The sequence below is a fragment of the Schistocerca nitens genome, chromosome 6 (assembly GCF_023898315.1).
Source record: "Schistocerca nitens isolate TAMUIC-IGC-003100 chromosome 6, iqSchNite1.1, whole genome shotgun sequence".
Lineage (NCBI taxonomy): Eukaryota > Metazoa > Arthropoda > Insecta > Orthoptera > Acrididae > Schistocerca > Schistocerca nitens.
In genome coordinates, this window is record NC_064619.1 from 456,842,339 (window position 1) to 456,859,986 (window position 17,648).

The window sequence follows — 17,648 nt, forward strand, 5'->3', positions numbered from 1 at the left end:
TTTTTAGTTGTGCCACTTTAAAAGAAAAAAGATAATATTACACACTGGCACACAAAGTTTTGCGAAGATCTGAAAATTTGAAGCAACATAGATTGAAGTAAAAAATAGGGAAAGTTAATTGCATACTTGCTGCCCCTGATGTGGTAGTTGACAGTTAAGCATTCCTGTACCTTTTTGGGTACAAGATCCAATCGCATCTGTCTAAGAGCTACAGAACAACTGTGTCCTTATAAAGTGTATTAGCGAATAAAAAAACAAAAGAAAGCAATAAACATTTGATCATTTTCTGATGTCATACAAGTGGTAGACTGAAAATCTGACAAATATAGCTGGAGTAAAATTTTCATTCTTTGGTGGTCTGCCTACCAAGTTCTCATCATTGAAGACTGCCTCGCAGAGTTACAAGGGCAGCCAAACATACTTACACAGGTTCTCTATTTAGAGCTAACTACACCCAGATATTGTGGTTAAAACTGAATTATTTAAGTTTGGAAATATGGTTTACAGAGTCTCCATGAAAGCAGTCTATTTACAGAGAGTTAATTTATGTAAGGTTCACTGGTAACAGTTTAGGATGCTTTGCAAACTGGAATTGTATTTTATCCTATTGAGGTGATTGCAGCATGATCCCGTGCAAAATTGAGCTCAGGAATATGGGGACGATACATCAATGTTGATGCTATATGATCTTTGCATGTACAATATGGAGTAGGAACCATTTGCTACTTGTTCAGAGCCACAGCAGATGATGTGAATTTCTGAAGAAAGTTGTGGCCAACCTAAATATTACCACTGTAGCTCTTTGTGAACCTCAAAGAGCTGTGCATCATTCATAACAAAGATGCTACCTTGTTCTGTTTAGAGGCAATATTGCTACTCAGTTTCATGTTTCTTATCAAAATTCACTGTATCTTAGGTCCAGAATTTTTTTCTTTATTGTTGATAACTTTTATTACATTTTATTAACACACTGTGAACTTGTCATATTCATTCAGTTATAAGAAAACCAAGTTAACCTAATAATTTTTACAACAGTGCTACACTGTCCCAGCACTGCAGCTCGGCCAAGCTCAAGTGTTGGAGTGCTGGAGAGGGGAGGAGAGAAGGGAGACCGTCAGCTAGGAGAGAGATGTAGGAATGTGGCATAGGTGATCTACCCTCCAGCTGTGATGAAGTGGATGAGTGCGTTTGGTGGTGTAAGGGTTGGAGTAAGGGGTGGGGGGAGGGGTGGGGGGGGGTGGGGGGCTGGGGGAGCAGAACAAACAGAGAGAGGACACTAAGGATGTAAACCAATATAAGTGGGGGGCGGGGGAGGCAAAATGCCAACAGGGGCGGATGTGTGTGGGATATGTCCTTCCAATACATACTACTATCTCTCAATCCAAATGGCCACCCATTTACACCTGTCTCATGGCTCCCACTTCACTCATTAATCCACACCTACCATGCTCTCTCTGTAGTTTCCTTCTTCCTCTGTTGTATCTGCTCTCCCAATCTCTTACACTTCATTGTGTGCCACATGCAACTTCCACTGCTTACATTAACGTGGGCTTGCCTGTCCCACGTTTCTATCCCATGGCATTGTTGCCTCCCTCTCATAGTTGCCAGCCTCTCTTCCCTCCAACTCACCTCTCATCCTTGTAGTCATTTCAGCTGGTCTCATCCTTGTAGTCACTTCAGCTGGCATCACAACCATACTGTTGGCAGTTACCTTTACTTCTTCAAATATGCTCCATTAGTGAAAGTTTGTCCGAAACAGTCTTTGAACTACAGGGTGGGTACAATAGAACTGGCCCAAAAGTGTTTTCATTGTTTTATGACAAGGTAAACTAAACAACAAGATTTTTCTGGATTGATTTCTATGGTAGTCATTTCCAGTCTCTTCTGTAAAGAGCAGCCTTCTTCTTTGGTGTATCCATCTCTGCACAAGTATCAGTTGAATGCTCTGGCGGACAAGTGTGGTGTTAAATAGTCTCTTTAGTAGACCTTTGCACTTTCTAAGTGTTCTGCCAATAAACCACAGTCTTTGGTTTTTTTTTTTTTTTTTTTTTTTTTTTTTTTTTTTTTTTTTTTTTTTTTTTACCCACGGCATTATCTATGTGATCATTCCAATTTAAGTTAGATACAATTTTAATCCCTAAGTATTTAGTTGGATTTATAGCCTTTAGATTTGCATGATTTATCATGTAATCAAAATTTAGTGAATTTCTTTTAGTATACATGTAGATGACTTCACACTTTTCATTATTTACAATCAGTTGTCACTTTTTGCACCATACAGATAACTTGCCCAAATCATTTTTCCATTGGTTTTAATCATCTGCTAACTTTAAAAGACCGTAAATGACTGCATAATCTGCGAACAACCTAAGAGGGCTGCTCAGTTGTGTACTAAGTTGTTTTTGTAGATCAGGAACAGTACACAGTCTTATAACACTTCCTTGAGGAACACCAGACATTAATTCTGTTTACTTGACGACTTTCCATCAGTTACTATGAACTGTGACCTTTCTGACATGAAATCAAGAATCCACTCACACAACTGAGGCAGTACTCCATAGGCATATAATTTGATTGGAAGTGTGCGAGAAATGGTGCCAAAAGACGCCTGGAAATCTAAAAATATGGGATCAATTTGATATCCCCAATTGACAGCACACAATACTTTGTGAGAATGAAGATCTAGTTGCGTTTCACAAGAATGATATCTTCTGAATCCGTGTTGACTATTTGTCAATAAATCATTTTCTTCGAGGTAATTCATAATGTTTGAACACAGTATGTGTTCCAAAATTCTACTGCAAATCAACATCAGTGATATGGGACTGTAATTCAGTGGATTATTCTGCTTCTTTTCTTGAGTATTGGTGTGACTTGGGTAACTTTCCAGTATTTAGGTTTGAATTTTTCAAAGAGTGAGCGGTTGTTGTATATGATTGCTAAGTACGGACCTATTGTATCATCAAACTTTGGATGAAACCTGACTGGTATACAATCTGGACCAGAGGCCTTGCCTTTATTAAGTGATTTAAGCTACTTCACTACACCGAGGATATCTACGTCAAAGTTCCTCATGTTGGCAGTTGTTTTTTGTAGATTTGATACAGTCTCCTAATATTGTGTCTCTTTTTTTCCCCCCCCTCTAAAGCTTGCGTCAGCATAAATATTGAAAAGTATCGGCAATGAATAACACACTTGCCTAACACCTCTTCCAATACCTGTTTTGTTTGTTTCCTCAGTACCAACCTTTACCATCACTTACAACCACAGGTCCTTCCGGTTTACATCAACATCTTTTAAGGTTTTCAGGGGGATACTCCAGTCCACGCTGTAAAATGCCTTTTCCCTATAAAAAAAAAAAAAATGATGTAAATACTCCAGTTAACTCCAAGCACTCTTTGTTCTATGCCTCTCAAACATCCAATAGTACCTTATGTTCCTCTCCTGAACCCAAATTGATGCTCTCCCCATGTTTGTCTCAATTATTCTTTCTAATATTCTGAGTAAAATAGTTAACTCCTAAACATGCAATGTCACAATTCCACGTAGAGAGATTTACAAATCTGTTCATCGGTTTCAGTGCATACCACCTGACACAAAAACTCTGTTGCACCAAATACTGTACCGTTCAGACATTTATGATGGATAATACAGGTTACTTAGCACTCAAGACACATATGCAATTCTTTGGAAGTCAAATGTTGGTTCATTGACAGCCTTTATAATGTTGCCTATGAAATTAACTGACATATAATCTTGGCCTTGTATTTCTTTGGTAAAGATACTGGAATATTTTTAAATAGATCAAAGCCAAATATCCTCATCCCATATCTGATTGATAAAGCTTTGGCTGGTATTTTATTACAGCCCATTGCTTTCCTTTTCTGAGATCCTTAATGGCTTTCTCCACTTCACATATCTTGGGCCTACAGTTCATTTTGTCACATTCCAATTTCAGCTACAATCATAGTCATGTATGATCTCTCTGTGTTTCATAGAATTCTTCAGTATACTGTTACTCTTTCCATACGCTTTTTGTTCTCTCTTTTGCATGCTGACATCTTTCCATTTTTATTTTGTATACCCTATTTGCTGATTTTTCTTAGGTCTTTGTGAGCTACTTACCTGTACTGCAATGCACACTGCTTTTACATTATCCTGCCTTTCCAGTTCTTAAATCTCGTCACAGTTACTTTTCACCCATTCCTTTCCAGCTTGATCAATTAATTGTCTTATTTCTTTAGTCTGCTTTCTATATTATTTTTCCTTCCTTCCACAGAATGTCAAATCTTCCTTTTCCTATGTTCATCCACTATATCTAACATACTGGGTGTAATCCATTCCCTCTCATCTTTACTTTTCTAGTAACTTCTTCTAAGGCTTTTGGAATAGTATTTTTCATTGTAATCCATTCTTCTGGTACACTGGCACATTCTGCTGAATTTAAAAGTTTTTCTTCAGTATTTTGAACAGTGGCCTTACATCCTTCAGGGTTCCATTTGACCACATCCCAGTTTCTTCTTCTAATACTCTTCAGCTTTTTTGCAAACATCTGCCACTAGAAAGTTCTGATCTGCGTCGGCATCTGTTCCAGGAAATGTTTTTGCCATATTGATACCGTTTTTGAATATTGGGTTGGTTATAAAATAATCATCTGCTATCTTCACTATTACTAAGAGCAGCTAATGCATACAGCCCTTGATGGTGGTGTTTATAATCCAGAAATCAAAGCTATCATAGCAGACTATTAGTTTTCACCTCTCTCATTTTTTTCCCTAGTCCAGATTCTTCAACTGTCCTTCTGTTTTCCTTTCCCTACTAAGCTATTCCAGTGTCCCATCATAATTTTTATTTTACTCTTTCCAAAGTGTTGGAAACTTCAATAGCTAAGATAACTTATTTTGTATCAGACATATGAACATTTTCTGGTCCAGTTTTATTTTGGCCACCCTGCATGCAATAAAAAGTGGCAGTAAAGTCTCTCATTCTGCCTCTAGATGGGCCAATCAGATGTGACCGACTGCTGTTTCATTTTCTGTCAGTGACACCACTGGATGCGGCATGAAGGGGCGTGGTGGTCAGCACACTGCCCAGTCAGTCATCTATTTTCTTGACATAGGAACCATTAATAATTGATCGAGTAGCTCCTCAGTTGGCCTCACGAGGGTGAGTGCACCCTTTACCAGTCCTCCCACCAAGGAATAATTCCTGGCAGTACTGGGAATCAAACCTGGGTGCTCCACATGGCAGTCAGCCCCATACAAATTAACTGTGACAAATTATTTCTGTGATTTATTGGTTGGTTGGTTGGTTTTGGGGAAGGAGGCCAGACAGCGTGGTCATCGGTCTCATCGGATTAGGGAAGGATGGGGAAGGAAGTCGGCCGTGCCCTTTCAGAGGAACCATCCCGGCATTTGCCTGGAGTGATTTAGGGAAATCACGGAAAACCTAAATCAGGATGGCCGGACGCGGGATTGAACCGTCGTCCTCCCGAATGCGAGTCCAGTGTCGAACCACTGCGCCACCTCGCTCAGTTCTGTGATTTATGTTCAGTAATTTTTCCACCTGCTACATTCTGATGCAGATCATTGCTGTATTTTCTTCTTCTATTATGAAATGAATTCTACTTTGATGGAGCAAAGCATCTTTGTTGTTCTGACATTCCCATGCCTGTACCTGTTTCCTCAAGAGATCTGTTTTTTCTTTACCCGTTGTTATCCATATACAGTGTAAAAAATAAATCTACTCCATTACACACTATTTGTAATACTTCATGTATGTATTTTGTGTATGAAGTAGTGTGTGTAGTGTAATGTTTGTGTTGATGATGATGATGATGATGATGATGAGACTGTAGAAAGTGAAACCCAGTGCCTGCACATAGCCTACTCCCTTATGATTAGCACCAAGGGGGGCCACCAAACTTAGCGTCCCCAACCGATGGACGGATTGCCATCAACAGCATCACATGCCCTCACTTCATGAGACCCTGCAGAGAGTTTTGGTATTTAAACCAGGACACTGGCGCACAGTTTGATCATCAGGAACTTTATGCCACCACCTCTCTTCCCATTGCTGGCCAAACACTGTCAGAAAATTATTTTTACCGCCAGGATTCGAATCGGCTTACCCCCGAATCGAGCGCCACCACATAAGTGTGCATTAGAGGTCTTACCCATGGTAGTAGGTAAAAGTAAATGTATGCAAAATATAATTGCAGATGGACTTAAAATGTTAAATTATCCATGTGAAAATGAAGACAAATGTGGGAATGTGAGAACAGCACAACAAAACTACATCATCACTGATGATGGCTTGCAAATAGCATTAAGGAAAAAAATGGAGTAGTTTCCTGAATTTGACATTCCTTTAACCTTATCAATAATAGCCTATTTTGCCAAGTAGTTAACACACTGGACATGTACTTGGGAGGAGTGGGTGATCCACATTTATGTTTTCTGTGGTTTTCCTAAATCATTTAAGGCAAATACTGGAATGCTTTCATGGAAAAGGATCCATTCAGTTTCCTTCCCATGTCTATCTTTAATTATGTTTTATATCTAAAAACAAAGATGATGTGACTTACCAAACAAAAGCGCTGGCAGGTTGATAGACACACAAACAAACACAAATATACACACAAAATTCAAGCTTTCGCAACCAACGGTTGCTTCATCAGGAAAGAGGGAAGGAGAGGGGAAAGACGAAAGGATGTGGGTTTTAAGGGAGAGGGTAAGGAGTCATGCCAATCCCGGGAGCGGAAAGACTTACCTTAGGGGGAAAAAAGGACGGGTATATATATATATATATATATATATATATATATATATATACACACACACACACACACACACACACACACACACACACACAGAGTCACAAGCAGACATTCTTTCGTATTTCCCTCTCCTTCCCTCTTTCCTGATGAAGCAACCGTTGGTTGCGAAAGCTTGAATTTTGTGTGTATGTTTGTGTGTCTATCAACCTGCCAGCACTTTCGTTTGGTAAGTCACATCATCTTTGTTTTTAGATATATTTTTCCCACGTGGAATGTTTCCCTCTATTATATTCATATCTTTAATTATGTTTTCATTGAAAAGACATTAAAACTTAATCCTCCTTACATTGTTTTCCCATTAAGTTTCACACTCTCTAAGGATTCAGTGGTCTAGGTTGTTGTCTCAAACTCCAGACACTAACATTGCTCTTTTAAGGCTTTTCTCTTGGTAATGCAGATCATGTACCCTACATTTAGTCTGCCTGAGTTAACTCATTGATGTAAACAAAGAATATGTACAACATAACATGACTTTCACACCGTTTCTAAGTTTTGCAGTTTTATGATTTTGACAGCTCTCTGGAAAAAGAAACTGGTTCTTGCACATGTGCTGTATACCACCCACTGCCATATTGCATACACCATTGGTTCACAACGTCATTGGTTACAGGACAAAAGAACATGCACCAGCCTTTATCAGTTATATCATTAAGTAGTTACACTTTGTTGTGAGACTAGTTGTGTGGTGCAAACGGGTGACAATTATATCGGCTGAATAGGTATTAAGAAAATACAAATGAGGTGGTGAGCTCACTGTATGAGTAGATATTAAGAAAATACTTTTGAAACATGTAGGCTACCTCAGAGACAAAAGTTCTTGTTGTTCAGGAAGTTGGGTGCTTTTCACTTGGAACTACAGCACCTGTATCGAAAATGTCATTTATTACTTTAAACTGCCTCATAGAAAGTACTGAGAGATGATTATTATTATTCCTTTCCTTTCTCAGACGTTATGTCTGGTAAAAAACGGAAAGTGACGCGGACATTGATCAAGCGTGACTTCCTTTTAACAGTATGGTATATGTTACATTGCATTTAGGAACTTTCGGGTAATTGAACATGTATCAATAATTACAGATTTCTGTAGAAGTTGTTGTTATTATTATTATTATTATTATTATTATTATTATTATGCTGTTTCTACAGATGCAGACTGCACTGATACCTCGAGCTTCATTTCTTTGTGCCTTTCCTGCACGAAGATTGATTTCAACTAAAGCAGATTCCACAGTTGATCGAATATTACGTGTCGACCATGCTGGTGAACTTGGTGCTGATCGAATTTATGCTGGGCAAATGGCTGTTTTAGGTGAGAAGTTGTAACATATTATACATTACCAGATAAGAAATATAATATCTGTCAAAATAGAATCTTAGTATTTCATGGTGGAAATGATATGATATATAGATTCTAATTTATTTATGAAAATACTGACATGTAACAGAGAAAACAGAACGTAACACAAATTATCTATACAACATTAAACACAATGTGCGTTTAGACTGTCACTCATATTTTGATGCTTACAGTGATACCAATATGTTGATCTATTTTATGGCCTAAGAATTTTTATTACTTTTCACTTCAGAAATTATTTATCTGTCTCAGTATATTGTGACATCTGAAGATATAAAACTTGATTTTCATATCAGAAGAAGGATAAAAGACGGAACCTGCAAAACTACTGATCATTATCCTTGACATTAATTTGCTGCCATATTCTTGAGCATATTCTAATTTAAAATATAACAAAGTTTTTTTGTGGCAGGAAAGTTTCTGTCCAAAAATAAGTACAGACTTAAAAAGCTTCACTTGTGTGAAGCTCAGCTGGCACTTTTCTCACACGAATTGCACTTGAAGCAAGGATGAAGGACAACAGGCACATTCCATATCCTAAATTTCGAGAAAGCATTTAACACAGCACCCCATTGCAGACTATTAATAGAGTTCCAAGCATATGGAATAGGTTCCCATTTATGTGAATGGGTTGAAGACTTGTTAAGTAATAGAATGGTGGGCGTTCATTAGAGTCAAGGATAATATCAGGAGTGCCCCCAGGAAAGTGTGATAGGACAGTCTCTCTCTCTCTCTCTCTCTCTCTCTCTCTCTCTCTCTCTCTCGAAGACTTGTTAAGTAATAGAATGGTGGGCGTTCATTAGAGTCAAGGATAATATCAGGAGTGCCCCCAGGAAAGTGTGATAGGACAGTCTCTCTCTCTCTCTCTCTCTCTCTCTCTCTCTCTCTCTCTCTCTCTGCAGATAACCTGATCCGCAGTCTGGAACTGTTAATGACATTGTAACGTATGGGAAGTGTTGTCATCAAATGACTGTAGGACAATGCCAAATGACCTAGACAGTGTCTCTGTTTTATGCGATGAATGGCAGCTTGCTCTACATTTAAGAAAATGTAAGTTAATGTAGTTGAGTATGTAAAAAAATGATGTAATATTTGAATACAGTATTAGTGGTGTGCTACACACACACACACACACACACACACACACACACACACACACACTCTTTGATTGATTAAATATCTAGAAGTAATGCTAAAAAGTGACATGAAATGAAACAATCACATAAGGCAGGGAAGGCAAGTGGGTGATTTCAGTTTATTGGGAGAATTTAATAAAGTATAGCTCATCTAAAAAGAAAATACTGTGTAGAACACTCGTGCAACCCATTCTTATGTAGCTCTTGAGATTTTGGGATCCCCACCAGGCCAAATTAAAGGAAGTCATTTAAGCAATTCAGAAGACTGCTGCTACATTTGTTACCCATAGATTCGGTCAACATGCAAGTGTTACAGAGATGCTTCACGAACTCGAATAGGAATCTCTGGAGGGAAGATGATGTTATTTTTGTGAATTACTATTGAGAAAATTTCGAGAACAGGTATTTGCAGCTGACTGCAGAATGATTCTAATGAGGCCAATGTACATTTCGTGTAGGGGCTATGGAGACAATAAAACAGAAATTAGAACTTGTACAGACAAAATTTAGACAGTTGTTTTTTCCCTTGCTCCATTTGCAGGTGGAACAGGAAAGGGAAGGACTAGTAGTTGTACCATATACCCTCCACTAAGCACCACACAGTGGCTTTTGGAGTAGGTATGTACAGGGTGGACGAAAAGTCCCTGTACCTGCTAGTATCAAAAGCTAATTGATTTGATTTGTTTCAGCACAAACACTTACTCATTTATTAAGTGTCCAATATATTCGTATATAACAACGAAAACCAGCTACTATGTAAACACAGTTCAGCCTTCTACATCATCATGACTACCACCAAATTATTAAGGTTGAATGGGCATATGCAGAGGGTATTATACTGGCAACTCGCATATTCCTGTTGCAGAGTATGCTTTGGATTCTCCCCCCAGACACCACTTTCTCAGAACTCCACAGGTTGGCACTACAACATGTAGTGGTTCTCACCACCCACCCGGTCTTAATTTACGTTAATTTCTTCTGTCCCAGCTTTTCTTCACTGTAACTACTCTTTGCTTCACTCTGTTTTAGTTTTCTACATCTTTCACTGTCTTTCCTGTCTATTTTTCACCGCCCCCGCCCACCTCCATTACGTACAATGCACTTAGTTTCTCACTCGTATTAACTCGTGCACGATGTTTTAGTAGTAATCTCTGTCTTGCATATTACCCTGTCTTCCACCTTTAAGCTCTCATGTTTTCAAATCTCGTCCGATGCAGTCCCCAACAATCAGTCTTTCCTTCTCATCCTGTACGGCAAGTCTCCCCTGACTAACGGTTCTTGGTGACTTTCCCAAAATCCACCCCTTTTCCTAGATCTCTCCAGTCCTTTTCCTTCACCCTTCTTGCTTCCCCTTCAACCCTTCTGCCTGAAGGAGGAGTCACTGGCTCCAAAAGATATTTCATGTGTGTGTTCTGCCGTCGCTTGGTGAGTAGATTTTTTACCTGTCCAATTAAACAATATATTGGTATGTTCCGCAGCATGCTGTTACCACATTTCCATGTGCCCCAACCCATGTAAAACTTTCTCATATTTGGATGCGCATGCGCATTCAAGTAACTTCCCTTGTCTTGTGCATGTGCATACATGACGGGTCAGGCTTGTAAGTGAGTGACCGTTTGTAGCTGCAGTTTGGCGGGTCATGGCCCATCAAACATAGGCCGGTGTGAGGTGGAGCGTACACCAGTAAGTTAAGTAGTGGTTTTGACTTTGTACATATGTACTGCTTGTGTTTTCCTTTTCTTTTTCGTTTATAAATGTATAGCTATGGTGTTCTTTTAATCATTGACAAAGATCTTCTTAGGCACTTGCTGGTTTTATTGTTGTTCAGAAGAAGGTGGTAGTTATCTACGGCGAAACCTGGGTTAACACTTAACACTAGGTGCTTTTTTCGCAATCGAGGCTGGTTTTTAGTTTTTTAATATATTGACCAACGATTGCTGACGCGCTGCGATGTTGAAGGTTCTCCTTGTTCTTCTTGACATATTTTTGTGCATGTCCAGTGCTATAATGTGAAATGCATCCTAAGCAGTATTGCACAGTCTTCGTTTGTAGCTTAACAGTGTGCTCCCGTAATGAGTTGTCAGGTGTGATGAGGTCAGGACTTCTTGGTTGCCATATCAAGAGACCTGGTAAGCATTCTGTGAGGCCCCTTTCCTCAGCCTGAGGTATTAACCAAGTTTGTAACATGTGTAAGTAATTTCCACCATTTACAGTCCCTTCAAAAAAGTACGGCGCAAGCAGATGTTGTGATGTCATTGCTGCCCATATCACTACATGAGACAGATTCCTTTCTAACTTGATTGTGTGATGAGGATTCCCTTTGGCTCTGAATGACAATATTTCTAGCACATGAGCTGCAATAAATGGCGTACTCATCTGAAAACACAATCTTGGCACAGTTCACTGAATTTTGAAACTGAGTTAATAAAGCGCAGAATGTTAAAACTTACTTATTTCGGGCTGTACCTGATAACTCCTTTATGAATGTTGGTTGTAAAGATCTGACCTTAAGTCTTTTTTCATGTGATCTCGGATTGCTTTGTCCTCAGTATACTGAGCTCCAAAGTACGTTTATATGTTGACTTCATAGGAGATCGTTCAAAGAATGAGAGACTCCAGCACTTGTTTCTTCTCATGTCTTCTTCCTTCCACTCTGTGACCTGTCTTTAACACTACCAATCCAGAAGTTGTTGCTTTTCGCAGTGGAATCTTATTAAATCTTTTCTGGAAAGGTCCCCAAATCTTTCTCATTATCTGCCCTGTGTATTGTTATTCGTGCACCCACTAACTTATCACTAAATGCTGTTCAGTAGTTTAACTATTACTGCTCACATCTGCCATAGCTACAGATTAAAACTTGACCTTGAATGAAAAAACACTGAACATGACTTCCAACAACTGACAAGAAGTAACATAGATACCAACCTGCTTAATAACATTTGAGACTAAACTTCTCACCCACCCTGTAGATGTAGAGTAGACAGTTACTGTTACCTATACTTCAACTAGAAATTTCCTTTCATCAGAGCCTTAAGTGGTTAATTCTATAATATGCTCACATTAAAAGTGAAGATGGAAACAAAATTAAATAAGCTGTGCTTTTCAGTATCACTCACTCATCTGCAATGCAATGTAAACTTTTCAGTACTGCATTGTGTTATTTGAACATCTCCTCCCATTACACTTAACTGTTTGAATTCTCTCTTTCAAGAACAGACACATACCTTACTTCAGGTTTATTTGTAAGCTGGATCACTAATTCCCATACAGAAATCCCAGAGAAAAATCGTACGAATATAATATGAGACTGTGTTAACACCATGAACCTCAGTCTTTGGTATACTCTTCCATTTGGCAGCACACTTACTTCACAAGGCAGAAACTTCATTCTCTTGCTTTTCTTCTTCTGGTTGACTGAACTACTCCACATCATTTTGTTTTTATATCTGTATGCTTATTTACTTTGCACTATCTCTGACAGTGTATTTAATTTTTATTAGCTTGCACCAGAATAGAATCTACAGTGGTATACAAAGGCTGTGTCACACCCTTAACTCAAGATAACTGTTGGATCTTGCCTTGTCAACGATACAACAATAATTCTTGCTGTGCAAGACACTGCTTACAGAAAAAGATTCAGCTGATGCTCAATAGCATAAATTATAGAACACACAATACCTAACCTGTTTACAGGAAACAGCCCTGTCGGTGCAACAATTCAACACATGTGGGATCAAGAAAAGGCTCACCTGGCCAAATTTGAAGATTTAATTCGTAAACACCGTGCAAGGCCGACTGTCATGCTGCCACTGTGGAATATTGCAGGATTTGCACTTGGTGCAGGTTAGTCTGATGTTTATGTGATTATAATTGTTTTAATATTGAAATATCATATCTATGAAAACACTGAATTCTGTGACACAAGTTAATTAACATGTTAAATGTAACAAAAATTGTTTTATAGCTGTATGTTAATATTTACAATTAGACTGCTATATTATGTTTGTTTGATCTTCTCTTTCTTAAGCTTACTGAAATTAACTAAAGAGAAATTTACATCAGACATGTTTCACTTCTATTTACAAGGCATGTTCTTTTGCCATTCTTGAAATATGGATAGGCACACTGAGGTGAGGAAAGTCATGGGATAGTGATATGCACATATACAGATGGTGGTAGTATCATGTACACAAGGTATAAAAAAATCAATGCATTGGCAAAGCTGTCATTTTTACTCAGGTGATTCATGTGAAAAGGTTTCTGACATGATTATCATCAGACTTTGAATGTGTAATGGTTGCTGGAGCTAGATGCAGGGGCACACCATTTCAGAAATTGTTAGGGAATTCAGTACTCAGAGTTCCACAGTGTCATGAGTGTGCCAAGAATAACAAATTTTAGGCATTACCCCTCACCACAGACAACACAGTGGCTAATGGCCTTGACTTAACAACTGAGAGCATTAGCATTTGTGTAGAGCTGTCAGTGCTAACAGACAAGCAACACTGCATGACATAATCACAGAGATCAATGTGGAGTGTACGATGAACGAATCTGTTAGGACAGTGCAGCGAAATTTGGTGTTAATGGGCGACCGACATTAGTGCCTCTGGTAACAGCACGACATTGCCTACAGCACCTCTACTGGGCTCGTGACCACGAGACCATTCTGGTTGAACCCCAGATGACTGGAAAATTGTGGCCTGGTCAGATGTGCCCAATTTCAACTAGTAAGAGCTTATTGTAGGGTTTGAGAGTGGCGCAGACTCCATGAATCCGTGGACCCAAGTTGTCAACAAGGCACTTGCAAGCTGATGGTGGCTGCATAATGGTGTGGGCTGTGTTTACAAGGAATGGATTGGGTCCTCTGGTCCAACTGAACCAATCATTCACTGGAAATGGTTATGTTCGGCTACTTGGAGACCCATTTGTAGCCATTTGTGGACAACATGTACCCAAACAATGATGGAATTTTTATGGATGACAATGTGTCTTGTCATTGGACCACAGTTGTTAGTGACTGGTTTGAGAAACATTCTGAACAATTTGAGTGGCCACCCAGATTGCCTGACACGAATCTCATCAAACATTTATGGCACACAATCAAGAGGTCAGTTCATGCATGCACAAAGTTCTGTACAGGCAACTCAGAGGCAGCATGGATCAATATTTCTGCAGGGAACTTCCAACAACTTGTTGAGTCCATATCACATTGTGTTACTGCACTACGCCAGGAGTCCAACATGGTATTAGGAGGTATCCCATGTCTTGTCTCAGCAGTGTATACCAGAATGTTTGTTAAAATTAAAAACAGTATTTCTTTATAAAGTTGGTGTGCAATTTACTTATGGTGTTTCTGCCTCTTGTTCACTTATTCTGCAAACCGCTGTCTTTTTCTTCTTTGTTAGTGGAATTTGAAGGTGAAAGAAACTTTGTTGTACATACACACTTGATAGTTTGTTGAATTTTTGCACTTTCTCTTATCTACGAGGGCGGTTCAGAAAGTAACCTCCGATTGGTCACAGTGCGGGTTGTGGGGGGAGTAGCGACGCCATCTGTGCGTTCACGCACTCAACAGGTCAGTCGGCATCAAGCCGTGGTCGAGTGAACGTCGTACCTGCGCTAGTTTAGTTTTTGTGGCAGTTTGAAATGTGTGCTGCAATAGAAAACCCCGCCAAATGTGAAGTGCGTGCTGTCATAACATTTTTTACAGCCAAAGGATATTCTGCAGCAGCTATTCATCGTGAGCTTTGTGCCGTGTACAGACCAAGAGTTATGAGTGAAGGAGTTGTCCGTGAATGGGTACGTGTATTTAAAAGTGGACGAGAAAACGTTCATGATGAAGAGAGGAGTGGTAGACCATCATTGGTGACTGACGAACTCGTTCAGACAGTTGATGCAAAAGTTCGTGAAAATCGACGTTTCTCAATGTCAGAGTTGTCTACTGGGTTTCCACAGATTTCTAAGACTCTCTTGTACGAGATAGTGACAGCAAGATTGGGTTACCGTAAGTTCTGTGCACGATGGGTGCCCAAAATTCTTACCGACCACCACAAAACTCAAAGAATGGCCTCTGCATTAGACTTTCTGTCACGTTATGAGGACGAAGGAGAACCATTGTTAAACAGAATCGTGACCGGTGACGAAACCTGGATTAAGTACGTGAACCCTGAGACAAAAGAACAATCAAAGATGTGGGCACATTCAAATTCGCCTACCAAACCAAGAAAAGCATCGCAAGATTTTTCTGCCAGAAAACTGATGGCAACGGTGTTTCGGGATGCCAAAGGGGTGTTGTTGGTTGAATTCATGGAACGTGGTACGACCATTAATCAAGACGTGTACTGTGAAACAAAAAAAAGTTACGACGGGCTATACAGAACAAACTCCGTGGTATGCTGACTTCCGGTATCGTTTTTTTGCACGATAACGCCCGTCCTCACTCTGCTCGCAGAACAACGGCCCTTCTTGAGTCCTTCAAGTGGGACGTTATCAACCATCCACCTTACAGCCCAGACCTGGCGCCAAGTGATTATCACCTCTTCATGCATTTGAAGAAATGGCTCGTGTCACAGCGGTTTGATGACGACGAAGAGCTCAAAGATGCGGTCACAGGCTGGCTCCAGGCACAAGCGGGTGATTTTTATGCAGAAGGAATTTCAAAGCTTGTGAAGAGATACGATAAGTGCCTCAATCGCTATGGAGACTATGTAGAAAAATAGTGCAAAGATGTAGTTGTAAGATGTATATATTAAAATATTTTTATTTAACTTGGTGTATTTTTTTAAATCAACCGGAGGTTACTTTCTGAACGGCCCTCGTACATTGGTGGTTTTTGCACTGCACCCCACTTTTGGAGATAGGTCTACAGTCGTGTGTTCACAATCAGCACAGTGTTTATGTTCTTTCGTTTCTCGTGTAGGTTGTGAGCATTGGCAACCTGTGATTTTTTAAAACATTTTTAATAATATATAATGTGTGTGTGTGTGTGTGTGTGTGTGTGTGTGTGTGGTTTTTAGTGAGTATGGGTCGGTGAATGTGAACTAGTCTAAATTAGTTGTATGATCAACAGAGATGTGAGTGTGGGGAGGCTTGAGAGAAGCAGTTTGATTTTTTTCTTTTTTTTGTGGTGATGGTGGGACAGTTAATATAGGAAAGAGACTGAGATGAGAGGATAGTGGTGAATGGTGTCTGGCCATAGCTATATATTTAATGTTGTATTAAGTGGTCAGTTACATTAAAGGGTGTGTGGTTTGTTTGATCATTATGATCTGTTATGATTTTCTGAATATGGTAGTTTTCTTGTAAGGTGAGGCGGTGTTTTTTGCTGTAGTTTATCCTTATGATTTTCATGTTTGTATCTCTGGAGGTGATTTTATGTCAGTTTTAATGTAAGTGTTCTGCAAAAGTCAAACAATTTGTCCTGTACTTCCATGCTCATACATGTTCCTTGTATCTGGTGTCAATTGTCTTCCTATTTTGAGCTATGTATCTTCCATCACGTGTAATACATTTTAGTCAGTCTGTGTTTTTTCAAAAGGTGGGCAGTGGCAGAGTCACCGACAGATCTGCCTTCTCTTTTGAGTAACAGTCAAATGAATGTAGTGAGAGTTTTAAGGTGTTGTGCTTTGTCCAACAAGTTTTTGAAAATTTTAGGGAGATGTTTTTAACATGGTAACAGGGTGACTGGCTCAACCACATCCACACCCCCCGTCACATTTCCTTGCACCTCTCTTTTAGCTCCTCTTTTGTTTTGCTTGAATTTTAATCCCATGCATACTACCATTCACCCTTTCTCCATTGTCTGAAGATGTGTGAAACAGTGAGCATGTGGTCATTGTGAGTGAGGTGAGAGTGAGTCATGAGTGTTATTTTATAGGGTTGCTCCTCACTGTGTGATAACATGTTAACATAAGCTCCAAACACACACACACACACACACACACACAAGCGCGCGTGCGCTCGCGATGAAGCATTAAAATTGACCAGTTATATACAGATATAAATTCCATTCAAAATAATATAGCTTTTGCTATAGAAATAGACCAAAATAGACAGTTAAATTTCTTGGTCATTATCATAAACATTCAGAACAATCAGTATTCATTTACCAAAAACTGACAACAGGTACAATCATGAAGCAGATATCATAGCACCAAAACTGTCAAAAGCAGGCAGCACTTAGATACATGCCCCACAAACTAAACAATACCATTAGACACAGACAACTAGCAAAAGGAAATGAATATCAGAGCCCAAACAGCCACAAATAATAGATACAAAGAAAACTTGGTGACAAAGCTGAACAATAAAATCA

The 17,648-nt window shown here is 39.3% G+C and overlaps 2 protein-coding genes across 11 annotated transcripts in view; one reads left to right on the top strand and one right to left on the bottom strand.

Annotated features, from left to right (window-relative positions):
* Positions 1–17,648, top strand: part of LOC126262356 (5-demethoxyubiquinone hydroxylase, mitochondrial) — a 66,461-nt gene that overhangs the window by 42,267 nt on the left and 6,546 nt on the right. For all 7 annotated transcript variants that reach the window (XM_049958939.1, XM_049958942.1, XM_049958935.1 and 4 more), the window contains 2 exons: positions 7,985–8,147; positions 13,025–13,174. In XM_049958939.1, coding sequence (XP_049814896.1) covers positions 7,985–8,147; positions 13,025–13,174 — 313 coding nt within the window. The remainder of the gene's footprint in view (positions 1–7,984; positions 8,148–13,024; positions 13,175–17,648) is intronic.
* The window catches only part of LOC126262355 (protein shifted), a 69,440-nt gene that overhangs the window by 8,990 nt on the left and 42,802 nt on the right, over positions 1–17,648 (bottom strand). The gene's annotated exons all lie outside the window — the stretch shown is intronic.